This window comes from Bos indicus x Bos taurus, chromosome 20 (genome assembly GCF_003369695.1).
Source record: "Bos indicus x Bos taurus breed Angus x Brahman F1 hybrid chromosome 20, Bos_hybrid_MaternalHap_v2.0, whole genome shotgun sequence".
NCBI classification, from domain to species: domain Eukaryota; kingdom Metazoa; phylum Chordata; class Mammalia; order Artiodactyla; family Bovidae; genus Bos; species Bos indicus x Bos taurus.
The window spans coordinates 20,428,511-20,443,702 of record NC_040095.1 but is presented as its reverse complement, the minus strand read 5'-3'; the positions used below and the strand labels follow the sequence as shown (position 1 = coordinate 20,443,702).

Here is a 15,192-nt window from a genome sequence, read left to right as displayed (position 1 = left end):
TCATTTCATTATATATTTTAAATTATTTAAGATGAATGTTATATATAAAGAAAAAATATATTAGACCCACTTCAGAAGGAGAAATACTTGCTATTTTTGATAGTAGAACTGGTTCTGGTCAAGTCAAGAAGCCTTTCCGAAGTATGCATCTCCCTGGCCTTCCAGTGCACCTTCCAGAGCCAGTCACTTTATCCTCTGGTTGCCCAGGCCTGTTGCACAGCCAGGTGCCTGCTGTGAGCTTTCTCTCTTTGGACTCAGAGCACGTAGTAAGATGCTCCAGCAACTCCCGTTTCTCTAGCATCTGGTTTCTGCATTTTCATTTCCCCGTGTCTCCTACGTATTTTTTGAGACTTATTTGTTGGACGTAGTACTTACCGTTCAATGAGTTTTATCAACCACAGTGAGTAGTAGTTTGAATTGTGGGAGTCCCTCTTCTAACCTTGAACCACCATTGTTATTCATTAGGCCTTTGGTCTCAAAGCAGGTCAGAACAATCATAGAAAGTAAGACTGTGCAGATCTTAAAGAGATCCGTAATCAAGTAATTGTCATGATAATTTAATTGTGTATTTCACCTTTGAATTCCATTCCTTTTTTACGTAAAGAAGTGTAGAAAGAGAAAATGAGGGTATGTACATTCTGAGTGATTCTAAAGGACAACTACCTTTATTTTCTCTCTGCTCTGGGAGATGGGAAAAATAAGGAACAATGTTCTACTGAGGAATCCAGTTGCATTTAAACAAACACTTTCTAATGGAATTTAACATGCTTCAACCCTTTACTATCCTTAACAGGTTCAATAATAATGATGTTACCTATAGCATTATACAGCTTACAGAGAATGTTTGTCATTTGCAGCTTGCAACTCAACTCAATATTAGTTACTGATTTCATTTTAGAAATCGGGAAGCTGATTCTCAGAGAGATTAGGTGATCTTTCTTTCTTTAAAAAAAAAACAAAACTTTTTTATTTTGTATTGGAATATACCGAATTAACAGCACTGTGACAGTTTTAGGTGAACAGCAAAGGAACTCAGCCATACACGTACAAGTGTGCATTTGCCCCCAAACTCCCCTCCCATCCAGGCTGTCATATAACACTGAGCAGAGTTCCGTGTGCTGTAGCAGATCCTTGTTGGTTATCCATTTTAAACATAGCAGTATATACAAACTCCCTAACTATCCCTTTCCTCCATCCTTCCCCATTTCAGCAGTTTAAGGCAACTGTAAGTTCATTCTCTAAGTCTGTTTCTATTTTGTGAGTAAATTCATTTGTATCATTTCTTTGTAGATTCCACATATAAGGGATGTTTTACAGTATATCCCCTTCTCTGTCTGACTTACTTTACTCAGTATGATATTCTCTCGTGACATCCATGATTAAGTGATATTTCTCAAGTCTCTCAGCAGGTGAGTCTAAGAGCCAGGGTAGGAACCCAGTTGTTCTAACACCAAGACCTTATTCTTTCCTCTACATATTGCTGCTTCTTGAAAAAAAGAAAAGAAAAGAAAAAAGTTCCCATTTATTGAGCACCCAGTATGTGCAAGAAACCTTACAATGTGTTTATTCAATCCTTACAACAACCATGAAACGGTATATAGGTAGATAATATTATCCACATTTTTGCTCGAAAATGAAAATTCAGAGAGGTTTATTTACTTAGTCCACCTGTTACTGAGTCATAGGTTACATTTTCTTTCTTCCATGCTCTAGAAGAAATAGATCTGTTCTCAGTCTCCCAAACCAGATACTATAGTTTAAAGGGGAGTAGGGAATCATATTCTCCATTTGCGGGGCCTGGTAAATTTTCAGATGCCAAACAAAAGCCTTGTGAAATACATAACAACAGACATTGTTTCAATCCCTTCAGGGAGATTGAGGTAGGTACAAATAAAGATTAAACAGCAATGCCACTCTGTTCCCTCCCTGTCACTTCTGTGGTCTTTCCATGATCCCCGCTGTGGTTGAGTCTGCTAACCACCTTTCCTCTGCCCTTCAAAACTTACCCATCCCTGAGGACCTGCCTTACCTTTTCCCTGGAGTCATTTACAGCACATTTCAGTCTATCCCTTCTTTGATTCCTCTAGCACATATTGTACACATCATATGATAAACACTGCTAATATGGCCAGGGCTCAGATCACTTTGTGTGCTTTATTTTGCCAGTTTGTGGGAAATGTAATTTTTTTAATTTAGAGATTATATCACATGTGTGCATATTTTATATTTTTCTCAGTACCCAGCACAATGTTAGGAATATAGATTTACACTGTTGGAATAGTTTTCAGTAAGAAGTTAACCCAGACAGAATATTGATTTGTTAAGACAACCTGACTTTTTCCTTGTATAAATCTTGACCACCAAATGTAAATTTCACCTAGGCACTAAATTGCCTAGGCTAAGTTAAGAACAAGTTTTAGTCTTTGGTTAAGACAGTCTAGAAGAATAAGAACAGCTATTTGATAAGACGTTTTAAAAAAGATATACTTGAATTCTACCGAAGATAAACACAAGATCAAGAGGACAAGCATGTGGAGGCATGAACACACAAGAAGACACAGAAGTCAGAAAACCATAGGAAGGAGTTGAGAAACTTGGTCAAATTCTGATACAAAGGGAACAAAAGGAAGAATAAACACATATGATAGTGTAAAGACAAAATTGGAAAGGGATGATGGGGTCAAATGAAAAAGAGCCTAAGGAATTTGGGCTTCATCCTTGGGGTTAAAAGAAGACATAGGATGGTTTAGTACAGAGAACAAACAGAAGTACTTAGGGTGGTAGGTGGGGAGTGAGCTCAAACATGAGTTCCTTAGGGAACGGGCAACATCAGGAAGGAGAGAAGGGCAGATGAGCATGTAAGAGAGGCAGCTGTTACCAGCTTCAGCCTCAGTGGCCATACAGCAATTTGTTACCAGCTTTTTGCATTTTTCAAAAGAAATTGGAAGTCTAGGCTTTTGTGTAAAAACCTCCACATTTTTAAATGTTGGCTTGAAAGTTTTTAATGACTGTGTTAATCAAATGAAACACTTCAGTGAGTCAGATGGCAGCCTATGATCTTGACCTGCAATGAGTGACACATCCCTTCCTCAGCACAGGTAGCAAAAGAAAGCTGATGAGAGAAAAAAATGAGCTGAATGGCTAATGTGAAGATTTAAGAGAACAGAGGCCTCAGGAGGCACAGAAACACTCCTCTTCCCGAGGCAGACTCATGCAGCAGCTGTATATTTTATACCCAGTTCTGCTTTCATTTTAAAACTAACAAGTTTTACAGCGTATGACTCAGCTGACCTTTAGAACTGTTTCAGACCTTTCTTCAAACTCCTAAGAACTGACAGCAACCATGTCAGAAACTATGAACTTGTTTTATTGATCCAGACATGGTTTCAAATATGAATTAAATTGAAAAAGTTCTAGAAGACTTTTGGGTCAATAAATTCATTATTTAAGTGTTCACTGATCTACCACAGGGCATACCCTGGGATATTCCTGGCCAGCCCAGGCTGTGGGGTCACCCTATTTATCTGATGTCTAATTGTTTATCTAATTGTAAGTCCAAAGTAAAGGGGGTGGGGGAAGAATGGGAGAAAAGCAGTTTGAATAACAGTGACTGGATTTTTTTCTAAACTTTTGAAAGACAAGAATTCTCAAAATAGGGGATCACAGTGAACCTGAAGCAACATAGATAAAAGAATTGTAAGTGTAGCCACATCATGAAAACCTCCAAAGATGAAGGAAACTTACAGCTTCAGAGAAGAGAGTTTACCTAAAATAGAACAGTGATTAGACTGATAGCATATTTTTAAATGTCAACTGAAGTCAATACACCTTAGCATAATGCCATAAAGAACAAATAAAGTATAACTAGAATTTATACCCAGTAATATATATTTTTTGAACATTATTCATGAATAATTTCAATAAATACATATTCAGACATGCAGGAAGAGAATGTTTACTACCAAAAGACTTTTAGTGAGATTTCTGAAGAGTGCATTTCAGAAATATGAAAGGATAGTTTCAGTAAGAAAAAAATTGTGAGCAGGGAAACTGGAAAATAAATATAAGTGAATAATGTCTATGTAAAACATAATAATGCCTAATATAGGGAGTAAAAAGTCAAGATATAATTAGAATATGGACCACTGTACATATTATTATGTACAATGGGAAAGAATGAATGACATTATTCTAAATACTTGAATTTGGGGAAATAAATATGTAATTAATTTTTTTGAACATATATTTTGAAATTTGAGAAAATACTTCATATAACAGGTATAACCTCCAAACTAATAAAGAGAAGAATAAAATTAGGGAAAAAATGAAAAGCATTCAACCAAAGAAAAAGCAGGAACTGAACAGAAAGAAATATAGGAAAATCAACACAAATATCATAAGATAGGAAACATCTATGCAAATATTTTGGGCTTCCCTCATAGCTCAGTCAGTAAAGAATCTCCCTGCGATGCGGGAGACTGGGTTCAATTCCTGGGTCGGGAAGATATCCTGGAGAAGGAAATGGCAACCCACTCCAGTATTCTTGCCTGGAGAATCCCAGGGACAGAGGAGCCTGGCAGACTACAGACCATGGGGTCACAGGAGTCAGACATGACATAGCAACTAAGCCACCACCACCATGCAAAGATGTTGGTAACTAGAGTAAATATTAATAGACAGATTTCACCAGTAAAACGATACTGATGCACTAGACCAAAAATCCTGTTAGAGGGGAAAATGTATTTAAAGACATTCTGTGACTTGAGAGCTGGAACAAGACTTAGAAATTTACTTTCTCATTTACAAATGAGGACATCAGAGCCCAGAGAGGCCACTGAGATAACCAAGTTCACACAAGTGCCAAATATTCAGCCAAAAGCTGACTCCCAATAGGATACTCTGCTAAGCTATAGCTGTTGGTTTTTTTTTTCTCCAACAAAAATATATTTAGTATTTATAGGCCAAATTCTGAGGAGAATATCTGTGAGTTTGATGTTGTGATTAAAAGATTTAAAATGCTAGTGACATAATAAATTTAAGAGAATTGCACTGACTTATTTGAGCAAGATAAATTTGAGCTATCTCTGTGTTACAATGATGGAAATGTCATTCTGGGGAGCAAGAGTGTGGTCAAGGTTTCCAGGGGAGGCAGAGCTATTTATAGATTACCTTTGAAACTGTGAAGATAGTACGGTACAGGATGATGAGAGAGAATGAAGATCATAAGCCTGTGTAAAACCTTCAAGAGGTGGACAGAAAAAGGAGCTTGCAAAGATAAACTTAAGAAGAAAATTCACAGACTAAAGAAAAAGGAGAAAAACATGCCCTGAAAGAGTAGATGTGGACTAGACACAGCACAATTGCTTGAAGAGTGAATGGAGTTTGAAAATATGAAGCTGACAAAGATTGAAAGCACATACATGGAACAAGTGTTAAATATCCAAGTGATAATATCAAACACAGACCTTGAGTGAAAAAATATAATGTAAATTCTTCAGTCTCCAGCCTGATATTCAGAAAGAGGACTAGATTTGTGTGAGAAGAGCTGGACTTTCATGTAACATGTCATTTTCTACTGCTTTGACTCGGAACCAGTGCCTAACCTCTTTTGGCCAGGGCGGTGGGGGGCAGGGGGGAGTTGAAAGAATTTTATGGGAAACACATGTTCATCACTTACATTGTACAATTAACCTAGATTCTACCATTTTACTTTATCACATGTCGATCCATCCCTCTATCCATTCATTTATCCATCTTATTTTCATTAATGTATTTCATAGTTAGTTGCAGACATCATTATACTTCATTCCTAAACACTTCAACATAAGACTGAGTTTTATTCAAAAAACTAGCTCTCCCTTAAAGTTAAGATGCTATTGATAGTAAAATTATGAACTATAATGACCTCCTACATGTTTTATAACCTCTCATAATTATCTGATCAAGATTCTTGAACAAACATTTACAATTTGGTGGGCAATAAACAATTTGAAAGCAGCATTTTTGTATGATTGATAGGAAAACCATAGAACCTATGCCTAACCTCTTTATTTCTCAGTTCCATCATCTATAAATAGTCTCCTCTGAGAAAACAATTAATTGGAATGATATTTGGGAATGTGCTTTGAAATGTGTAAAACTTTTCTTAAGTCCATATTCTTCATGTTGTTATATTTCATTGGTACGTAGTTTGGTGAAGAGTCTAAACCTGCTGGTATTAAATATCATGCACTGGTATTATTTTTATAGAAACCCTGTTTTCAGTGATACTTTGTCCAATGTCCTGTGGTTATCCCTAAACCACAATTTGAACAGATCCCATTTCTAGTCTTTCTCCTTTTATTTAAGAAAGGAAAAAAAAAGTTCAGGCAGGGCACAGATAAGGTGTTTCTATAATGGTGGGTAAATGTCATCATAAAATGGTCCAAACCATGGAACGTACACCATGGAGAGCGAACCCCCGTGTAAACTATGGACTGTGAGTGGTAACGATGTGTCAATGAGGGTGTAACATCATCAGCTATAACACATGTGCTGCTCTGGTGAGGATGGGGGTGTGGATGATGGGAGAGCAGGCTATGCACTTGTGGGGCAGAGGGTATATGGGAAATCTCTGTGCTTTTTGTTCAATTTTGCTGTGACCCTAAATCTATTCTGAAAAATACATAGTCTATTTTAAAACCTCAGCATTTTTGATCCTAGTTTAAAATCCTCTTGTCATATCCAATTTAACACTCATATTCTTCCCTCAAATCTGGCTATATTCCCAGACATTGGTAGTGTAATAGGAAGAGAGATTTGAGTCACCCTTTCACCTCTTCTGTTCTTCCTTTTTTCCTAGTTGTTACTCTTGAGGGACCAGCGAAGGGCTGGAAAGGTAAGGCAGATGACTCTGCCGGAACTAGTTGTGATTTACAGTTCCCACTCGGCTTCCCCGGCTAAGCCCATGTAACCTTCCGTGTGTCACGTATCTGAACGCTGGCTCCCTCACGCGGGAGGTTCAGGGAGCCTTGCACGGCTCTCCCACTGCTCAGTGCCATGACAAGAAAGGTTGGTTCAGGTTATTTCCCTTTTAACATTCATTCAGCCCCTCCTGCCTCTGGTAGTAATCCTCCTCGCCTCCCGCGCCTCATCCAGGAGACAGCCTTCTCAGAGGTGGGTTCATGGCAAGATGTCTCAAGAGCAGCTGCCTGCCCTGGTGTTTACTGATCCATGGGGAACTCACATAACCTAGCCATGCTAACCTGCGGGAAGTCAGACTTCTCTACTGCCTCCCCTCCACCACCCTGCCTCTCTCTTCAGTTCTCAAATACCTAAGGTCAGCAGTTCCATTGTCTGAGCAGACATCCATCCATCCATCCAACTGGCACATGTGCGGGTGAAACCTCCATCCCTTTGTAAGGAATATGGTTGGAGGCTTTTTTTAAATTTTTAATTAATTTTAGTTTGTTAATTTATTTTTTAATTGGGGGAAAATTGCTTTACAATGTTGTGTTAGTTTCTGCCATACAACTCAAATCAGTCATATATATATATAAATATATATATATACACACACACACACATATATGTATGTGTATACACACACACACACACACACCTTTAGTTCCCAATTTTAGGCCAACACTAAGAATCCCACTCAAAAGCCTATTACCCTTTAAAACATAGACCACTTGGTCTGATGGGAAGCATTTGAATTGCATTCTGTGAAGAAAAACAATCACTAATTTTGATGAAGAGCTCTGAGCTGCCTGCATTTAAAAGTTTATGCCCTAGGTTTTGACAAAGTTGAACATAATCAAAATCCTACTGGGAAGAAGACTGTCAGAAAGATTAATTAGAAAGAAAGTAAAAATGGTGCCTTTCTCTGCCTTTGTGTTACTCATCCGTAGATAACAAGCTCTTAAAATGAAGGAAGATGTCTTTACATGGTTTTGATTATAAATTTTATAAAGGTCTTGAAAAGAGTTCATCTGAGCATTGAAATAGCATTTTCTGAAAAGTGTCTCCAACTTTTCATGAGCAGAAACACACAATTGGCAGATGTGTTTTGGTCTCACTGACAATAGAGTCTAAGGCCCCCTATAAAAGAGCTATATACAACTGTTCCTCTCTTCCAGAAAAGATGGATTGCCATGGCAACACTGCCAAGAAATAATAGGTCAAGTTTTATCCTTGTGCCTCAGGCTTGTTTTATTAGGTTTTACTTGGAAGTGGATGCCATTGTAAAATGAAGGATTGGGTGTTTCAAAGTTAAACATCATGCCGAGAAAATCTGATCGATAAAATTGGCTGGTGTGAAGAGGATGGATAAAGGACAATAGTTAGGAAGAACCTCTACATTGATCAAAGAATTATTTAGAGGCCAGATTATTAGAACCCTCTTCTAAAATGCGTGCTTGATTTACAGATGCTTGTATAACTAAGTATGTGAAAATGAATTCATAGTGACTGTTTGTAAAAGATCAGTAGGGAAAAATGGTTTGTAAATTTCATCTTTATGGAAGATTACCTGCGGTAAGGAAAAAGTTCTTATTCCAAAAATAAACATGCAGCAAGAGAGCATAAAATATTTAAGCTCTCTGTTTTGCTTACTATTTTCATCAGAGTGTGTTTCGTGCTGCTTTATGCCTGCCTATTTATGGAAATGAAAAAAATAAATACAACTGGGAGGGAAGTAATAGCACATAAAAGAAATACATGATAATCAACATTTTGTTATTTCTGTTGTTTTGGAAGGTAGTGTCTCAGTATATGTTATGCCTTTAGGTTTTTCTGTAACAGCACTTCAGTCATGTGGGGATAAAATTCCAGCATGAAGCAGTATATAATATGTATCACTTCAAGGAATGGTGCTCTGTCCTTCTAATAACAATATATGTGTGTATTCATATATAGTAGGATCTACTTTTTTAAAGCAATAAGACATATCAACTCAGCTTTTTGGAGTAGAATTAGTTTTCATAAGTGGAATATAGTTATGCATTTTGGCATAACATCTTCATGAGACTATTTTAGGGTTCTCCAATAGACCACTGTTAACCTTCTGTATTTTCTCTCCTGTAAAGTAGTAAAGGGGTATGTGGATAGCTGTGCAATTTATATTGCTTTTGCCCTGGTCATGCAGATTGCAAACTGGGGTCAGTGACTGTATTAGTTTCCTAGGGCTGCCATAATGAAGTACCACAAACTGGGTGGCTGAAAACAACAGGAATGTATTGCCTCACAGTTCTGGAGGCTAGAAGTCCTAAATTAAGGTGTCACAAGGCTATGCTCTCTCTCAGGCTCCAGAGGGAGAATTCATTTCATGCCTCTCTCCTAGCTTCTCGTGCTTCCCAGCAATCTTTGATGTTTCTTGGCTTGTTGTTACATCACTCCAAGTCTCTGCTACTGGCTTCAAATGCCCTTCTGTGTCTCTGTTTTCTTTTCACCAGTCACAGGATTAGAATCCATCATAATCCACTATGAACTCATCAGAACTAGATTACATCTGCCAAGACCCTATTTCTAAATAAGATCCCATTCACAGGTTCTAGGGGCGGGAATTCACATATCTTCTGGGAAGAACATGATACAACCCACAACTGTGACTCTGAATTGGAGATGGTCTCAATTACAATTTTAAATTGCTATGCTGTCTGGTACTTTAGAAATGATATATATTCTAATATTTTATAGACATGTAAGGAATAGGATATCCCGATTAATGAAGTGCTTTTAAAGTGTAGAATTGTTAAATATATAAAAATATGTCTAGAATAGATCAATTTAATAAGCATTATCATAGTTTGTAACTGGTAATAGGTATTCACTTATTGTTTATTGAATCAATCAATCAACCAATAATCATTAATACTATATTGAGAATAATTTAATCTTCCTTTGATAATTCAAAATAATTCCTGCAGGTAAAAAGGTAGCAAGGTCTAAGTTAAAGGATCACTACTTGCTTGAATGCTAAATGACTGAATGTTTATTCTGTTTCACATATTTGTATCTATTCGGAGTTCACTGGATAAAATGTGTTTCATGTCTTATGTTTCAATGTTCTCATCCAACTGTACATTGCTACTGATTTCTTCTTTGGATTATTACATATTATTTCCTTTGGTTAACACCAGTGTGTTCTGATTTGATTTCTCCACCTATAAAATGACCTACTTTACTATGTATCAGGATTATCTGTCCTTCAATCCATTTTTCTTTGTCTAGACACTCAATAAAAAGTATTTTGATGGTAGTGATATTATTTGAGTTATGTTTCTTTACTAATGGTTACTTCCATTTTCTGTTTAATTCAATACAGAGAGAAATAACCACCAAAACAAGAACGCGAATTACAATATAACCCAGATCTTACAAATGAAAGCTATTTCCTCAGTCTAAAACTGCACATTATCTCTGTGTGACTTCCAAAGTGATTGAGAATACACTACGTGCAGTTAAAAAAAGAAAATGTTTCACCAGAGAAAGAAAACATAAGGCAAGAACAGACAAAAATGCCAAAATTCAGAACTGAAGCATGCTCCTAGCTACTACTGATCAAACTGCTAATGTTTTCCATTATAGAGCTCTTTTCTTGACAGGTATTCAAGTATTTGCTAATCAAACTTGTCTTTAAAGCCAACAATTCCTAAGAGCATGATTGAGAAATCAAAATATTTAAGCCAGCTAAAATGATTTTATTTTTCCTTAAAAGAGAGAAAAATGAAAGCTAACTCTCTTAGAAGAAAGTTTTGATTTTTCAATCATATTTTTATCCCTCATTTTTTTGTGCAAAAGATTTCCAGTTGTGATTTTTCAATCACCAGAAGCCTGCAGTTGTAGAAAACCAGCAGGTGCCTCCAGTTATTAGAATCAACTGGGAAGAGGAACAAGGCAAAACCAGGGTTTAGAGCCCTTTTCCTGAGCAGATTGAGGAGAGGTACCATTTTAGTTCCCTTTCAAGATTCTCACATTTAATTACATTAGTGGCACTTGACATTATAAATGTTATTTTCTTTCCAGTATAACCTTCTATCATTATTAGTAAATGTCAGATGTAATGAGGTGTTTTTTTTTCTGACTCCTTTTTCTTCCTAATATAGTGGGAGAGAAAGTGCTAATGAGTTTGGAATCCTAAAATTGTTTTCAATGCTCAAAACCAATGCAGAGCCAATTTAGCATCTGTTTATTAGCTTAGTTTTACTCTTTATTTTCTTTGTATCTGGAAAGGAAATTTCCTCTTTGTATTTCTTACTACATGTCCTTTACTTGCTGCAATTTCTTATTCTCCTTGAGAGCTTTTAGGTGAGAACTACCTCAAATTAGATTGTGTTTCTGGGTTCAAGTCAGAATCCTGTGGAAGATCCTGTCCCTTGCTGTGACTTACCTGCTGTCTGAAAGCTCCTGTTTTTTTTTTTTTTCTTGAAAGCTGTTTTTGTCCCCCTCTATTTTTAAATTTTGATACATAATGGCTGTCTGACCCAGTGGTTTCCTGTAACATCTCAATCATAATATAACACAACCTTGATTTCTGCTCCCTTGAAGATGAAACACACTCAAAGTGGGAAGTTGATGTGTTTTATAACACTAGACCTGGTTTCTTTACTGTCAAAATAAAATTAGCATCTTATGAAAAGGGAAGCCATCACTGAAGGAGGTCAAGAAGAAAGAGATAATGTCATAGTTTTTCAACACAACATCATTCAGTGCCCGTGTTGAAGACATGCTTGACAGGAGGGTCTGGGTCACCTTTTAGCAGTGGCTCAGGCATATTGGCTGTTTTCTCCGATGAGAAATTAGGGGAAAGCTGTCTGTTGTCTAGAAAAAGCAGCAGAAAGGGGTCCCCAACCGATGATAAGGCTACTCAGTCAATTTTACCAAGAGATAATGAAAGCTATTTAAAGTTACTTCACAGTAGGGGGAAAAAAAAAAGTAGTTTTATAGATAATGTATTCTGAAAAATTATGAACCCGAAGTGCCCAAGTTTTAAAATAGGATGACTAGTTGTAAGGGGTTGTGTCTCCCAGAGAGCTAAAATATATTACACAATCTCTGATTATACTTTGCTTTTTAAACACCATTTCATTTCATTGTCTAACTTTCCTCTTTATTTAACAACTGGATATACTGTTAATGGAATTAGAGCCAATGAATATCCAAGAATATCCAAATAAGCTCAAGACTGGATACTTTCTGTCTGATAAATTTGTATATTTGGTCCCAATTACATGGAGTTTTTGATATCCAAGGTTATCGCTAACATCTACACATTCATATTTATAAAATGCTAAGCAAAATACAGAAAAATAATCAAATATTATCTGATTCACATCATTTCAATTTTATTTTTAAGAGTTGTTTTCTATAATCAAGACATGGTCAGATTTTCGTGTGGTGAGATCTAGACTTTGGGTTTTCTGCCAATTCTGAAATGTTTGTTCTGAAAGACTTTCCTTGCTTGTTTTGCTTCATTTTTGCTATTTTGAGTACCGTAATCTTTTTCATTTTACCTTTGGAAACGTATTTCAATAACATTACCTAATAACTACCTCTAATCAGGCCAGCCTTATCCCTGCTCCACAAGTCGAGTATACTTGTTTCTGACTTCGTGCACTGTCATACCCTTTGCTAATTTTCAAGCTTTATTTCACACCCCCACATTCTCCTGAAATCATTTGCTGATTTCCTCAGCCTCTTTAGTCACCCTTCTCTGAATTTTCAGGGGCTAAATAGAATACATCACACAAATTAGGAGAAAATTGTGAGCAGTCTTGAATTTCCTGCTGTTAGTTTGAGGCGTTGTGTATGCATCTGAGAGGGAGGGGGTATGGGCAGGGAACGGCAGGTCCAGTGAGAATCTGTTTGAGACCCAGGAGATGTACATTTCATTTCGATGTGAAAGGAACCTCTTCTTGTATCATCTAACACATTAGCTTTCCCTTCAGGGCTTGGAACCAGGATTCATTTTGTTTACAAAGGAGGCATCTCTGGGAGAAGGGAGGAAAGAGGACTCAGACTGAAGTTAGAAAGAAGGTAACATTTCTGTCCAAAATGCTAAGCACCAAGAATACTAGGATGGAGAAATCAGAGCCCAGTCTCCTGGGAAAGTGGCGAAGAGGGAAACCAAGGACCTCTGGGTTATAAGTGATATCCCAAATCCTAAGAAGACAAAGGGCAAGACAGTTGAATAATAATTTCTTCAGCTATACTGTGCAGTGTCCATGACATACACAGGTCATTTCAGGGATGCCTCTAATTCTCAGTTTTCCCTGCTGCATGTGGCTCTTTTGCAGGTTCTGAACACCTGCGTTTGTAAGCTGCCATGTGCCATCCTGTGTTAGATTTAACCTTCCCAAACTTCAGGAATAACAGCCAGTTCCTGCTGTTTATTGGCCACTTTTGTGTGTCAGGCTCTATGAAGCACTTCCAATACATTATATCATGTCACCCTAAAAGCATGCTAGACTTTAGGGGGTTCAAGTTAATAGAGGTTCAGTGGTTTGTGCATGTCCCCCTGGTTCTCTAATGGGAGACTGGGCACTCCTCATATGTCCAACCCAAACACTCATACAAAGCAGGTATTTTTATTCTCATTTTTTACCGTTGAATAAACTCAAACTACACTGCAAGTTTTTAAATGCAGACACTTTTTCATAAATTTCTTTTTTCCCTCAACAGAGGCTTGCACTTAGCAGATAGACAGTAAATTCATAATGATGGAGTTAATATACTCCCCTGGTTTTAAATTATACAAAAAGCCACAGATTTTGATATGTATGAAATATCTTCTTCTTTTCTATAGTTAGGTGCTGCTTAATGGGAATGAACAAATGTAGAAGTTACTCTGAGCTAGCCCTTTATCCCCAAAAAAGATTTTCTTATAATATTGCAGAGCTGCCCTATGAAAATGATTAGGAAAATCAAGACTGGAAAACATATACAGCTAGACATTGCAAGTACAATGTAAACTCTCTGTTATGACAATTTGGGGAATAATTAATCACTCCCCAAAAGATGTATTGCTTCAGTTTTTGAGAGATTGTTGTTTTTATTTTGTAGGACACAGCAGGCCAGGAAAGATACAGGACTATCACCACAGCCTATTATCGCGGGGCCATGGGCTTTATTTTAATGTATGACATCACAAATGAAGAATCCTTCAATGCAGTACAGGACTGGTAAGTAACAGCAAAAGTTCCCATTACTAGTAATGATGATTTTCTTTTTTCATTCAACTCTTTCTCTCTCCTCAAAGCAGTGATCACACCACAATATAATATGTATATTTTTTATGTACTATGTTCCCAGTTGTGTTTCAGAAAGCCGATAAGGGCTAGCTATGCTCAGACTCATTATGGGAGTATTGATAAAAAATCATTTTGGTGATTTTGCTCTGTTTTGTTCACTCCAGTGCTTTGCATCCTGTCGTCTTTAGTTCCATGGGGACAAGTACATTGCTTTCAATTTTTTGAAGCACAGATAATGAAAAATCTGGAAACCATGAGCCATGGGCCATATCTGGCCTATGCAGCACAACGGGCTCACCACTTGTTTTATAAGTAAAGTTTTGTTAGAAGGGCTTCCCTGGTGGTGCAGTGGCTAGGACTCTACACTCTCAGTGCGGGGGCCCCAGGTTCTGTCCCTGGTCAGGGAACTAGATCCCATGTGCTGCAGCTCAGGGTTTGCATGCCACGACTAAAGACTCCATGATGAAGATAGAAGATCTTGTGCCACAGGTAGGACCTGGTGCAGCCAAATAAATAAATAAATATTAATTTTTTTTTTATTAAAACACAACCAGGCTCAGTTACTTATTGTCTATGGCCGCTTTCACGTACAACAACAGAGTTAGGTAGCTGCCACAGCGACCGTATAGCCCACAAGCCTAAAACATTTTCTCTCTGGCTATTTACAGTAGAAGTTTGCTGACTCATTATCTGGATTTGTTAGTTAGTTTTACGTTTTTCTTCAAACTGAAAATTTTCAAAGGACTGGGATGAAGAAAAAAATAAAACTGAAACCTTTCTTTACTCCCAGTTACATCAAACCATGTGACAACACCTGTGATAAACATGATTTGCAGGGCAGGGGGTGGGGAGGGCTCAACAGATCCACATTTTAACATGCATAGTCACATCCTGTCTTATTGAAGGAAAAACTACCAATATACAGGTAAAATAAATGACATTTTTTTTCTATTTTAATGAC

At 37.2% G+C, this 15,192-nt stretch overlaps 1 protein-coding gene across 2 annotated transcripts in view; it reads left to right on the top strand.

Moving 5' to 3' along the window:
• The window catches only part of RAB3C (RAB3C, member RAS oncogene family), a 301,907-nt gene that overhangs the window by 131,783 nt on the left and 154,932 nt on the right, over positions 1 to 15,192 (top strand). For both annotated transcript variants that reach the window (XM_027520072.1, XM_027520071.1), the window contains exon 3: positions 14,044 to 14,162. In XM_027520072.1, the coding sequence (XP_027375873.1) occupies positions 14,044 to 14,162 (119 nt within the window). The remainder of the gene's footprint in view (positions 1 to 14,043; positions 14,163 to 15,192) is intronic.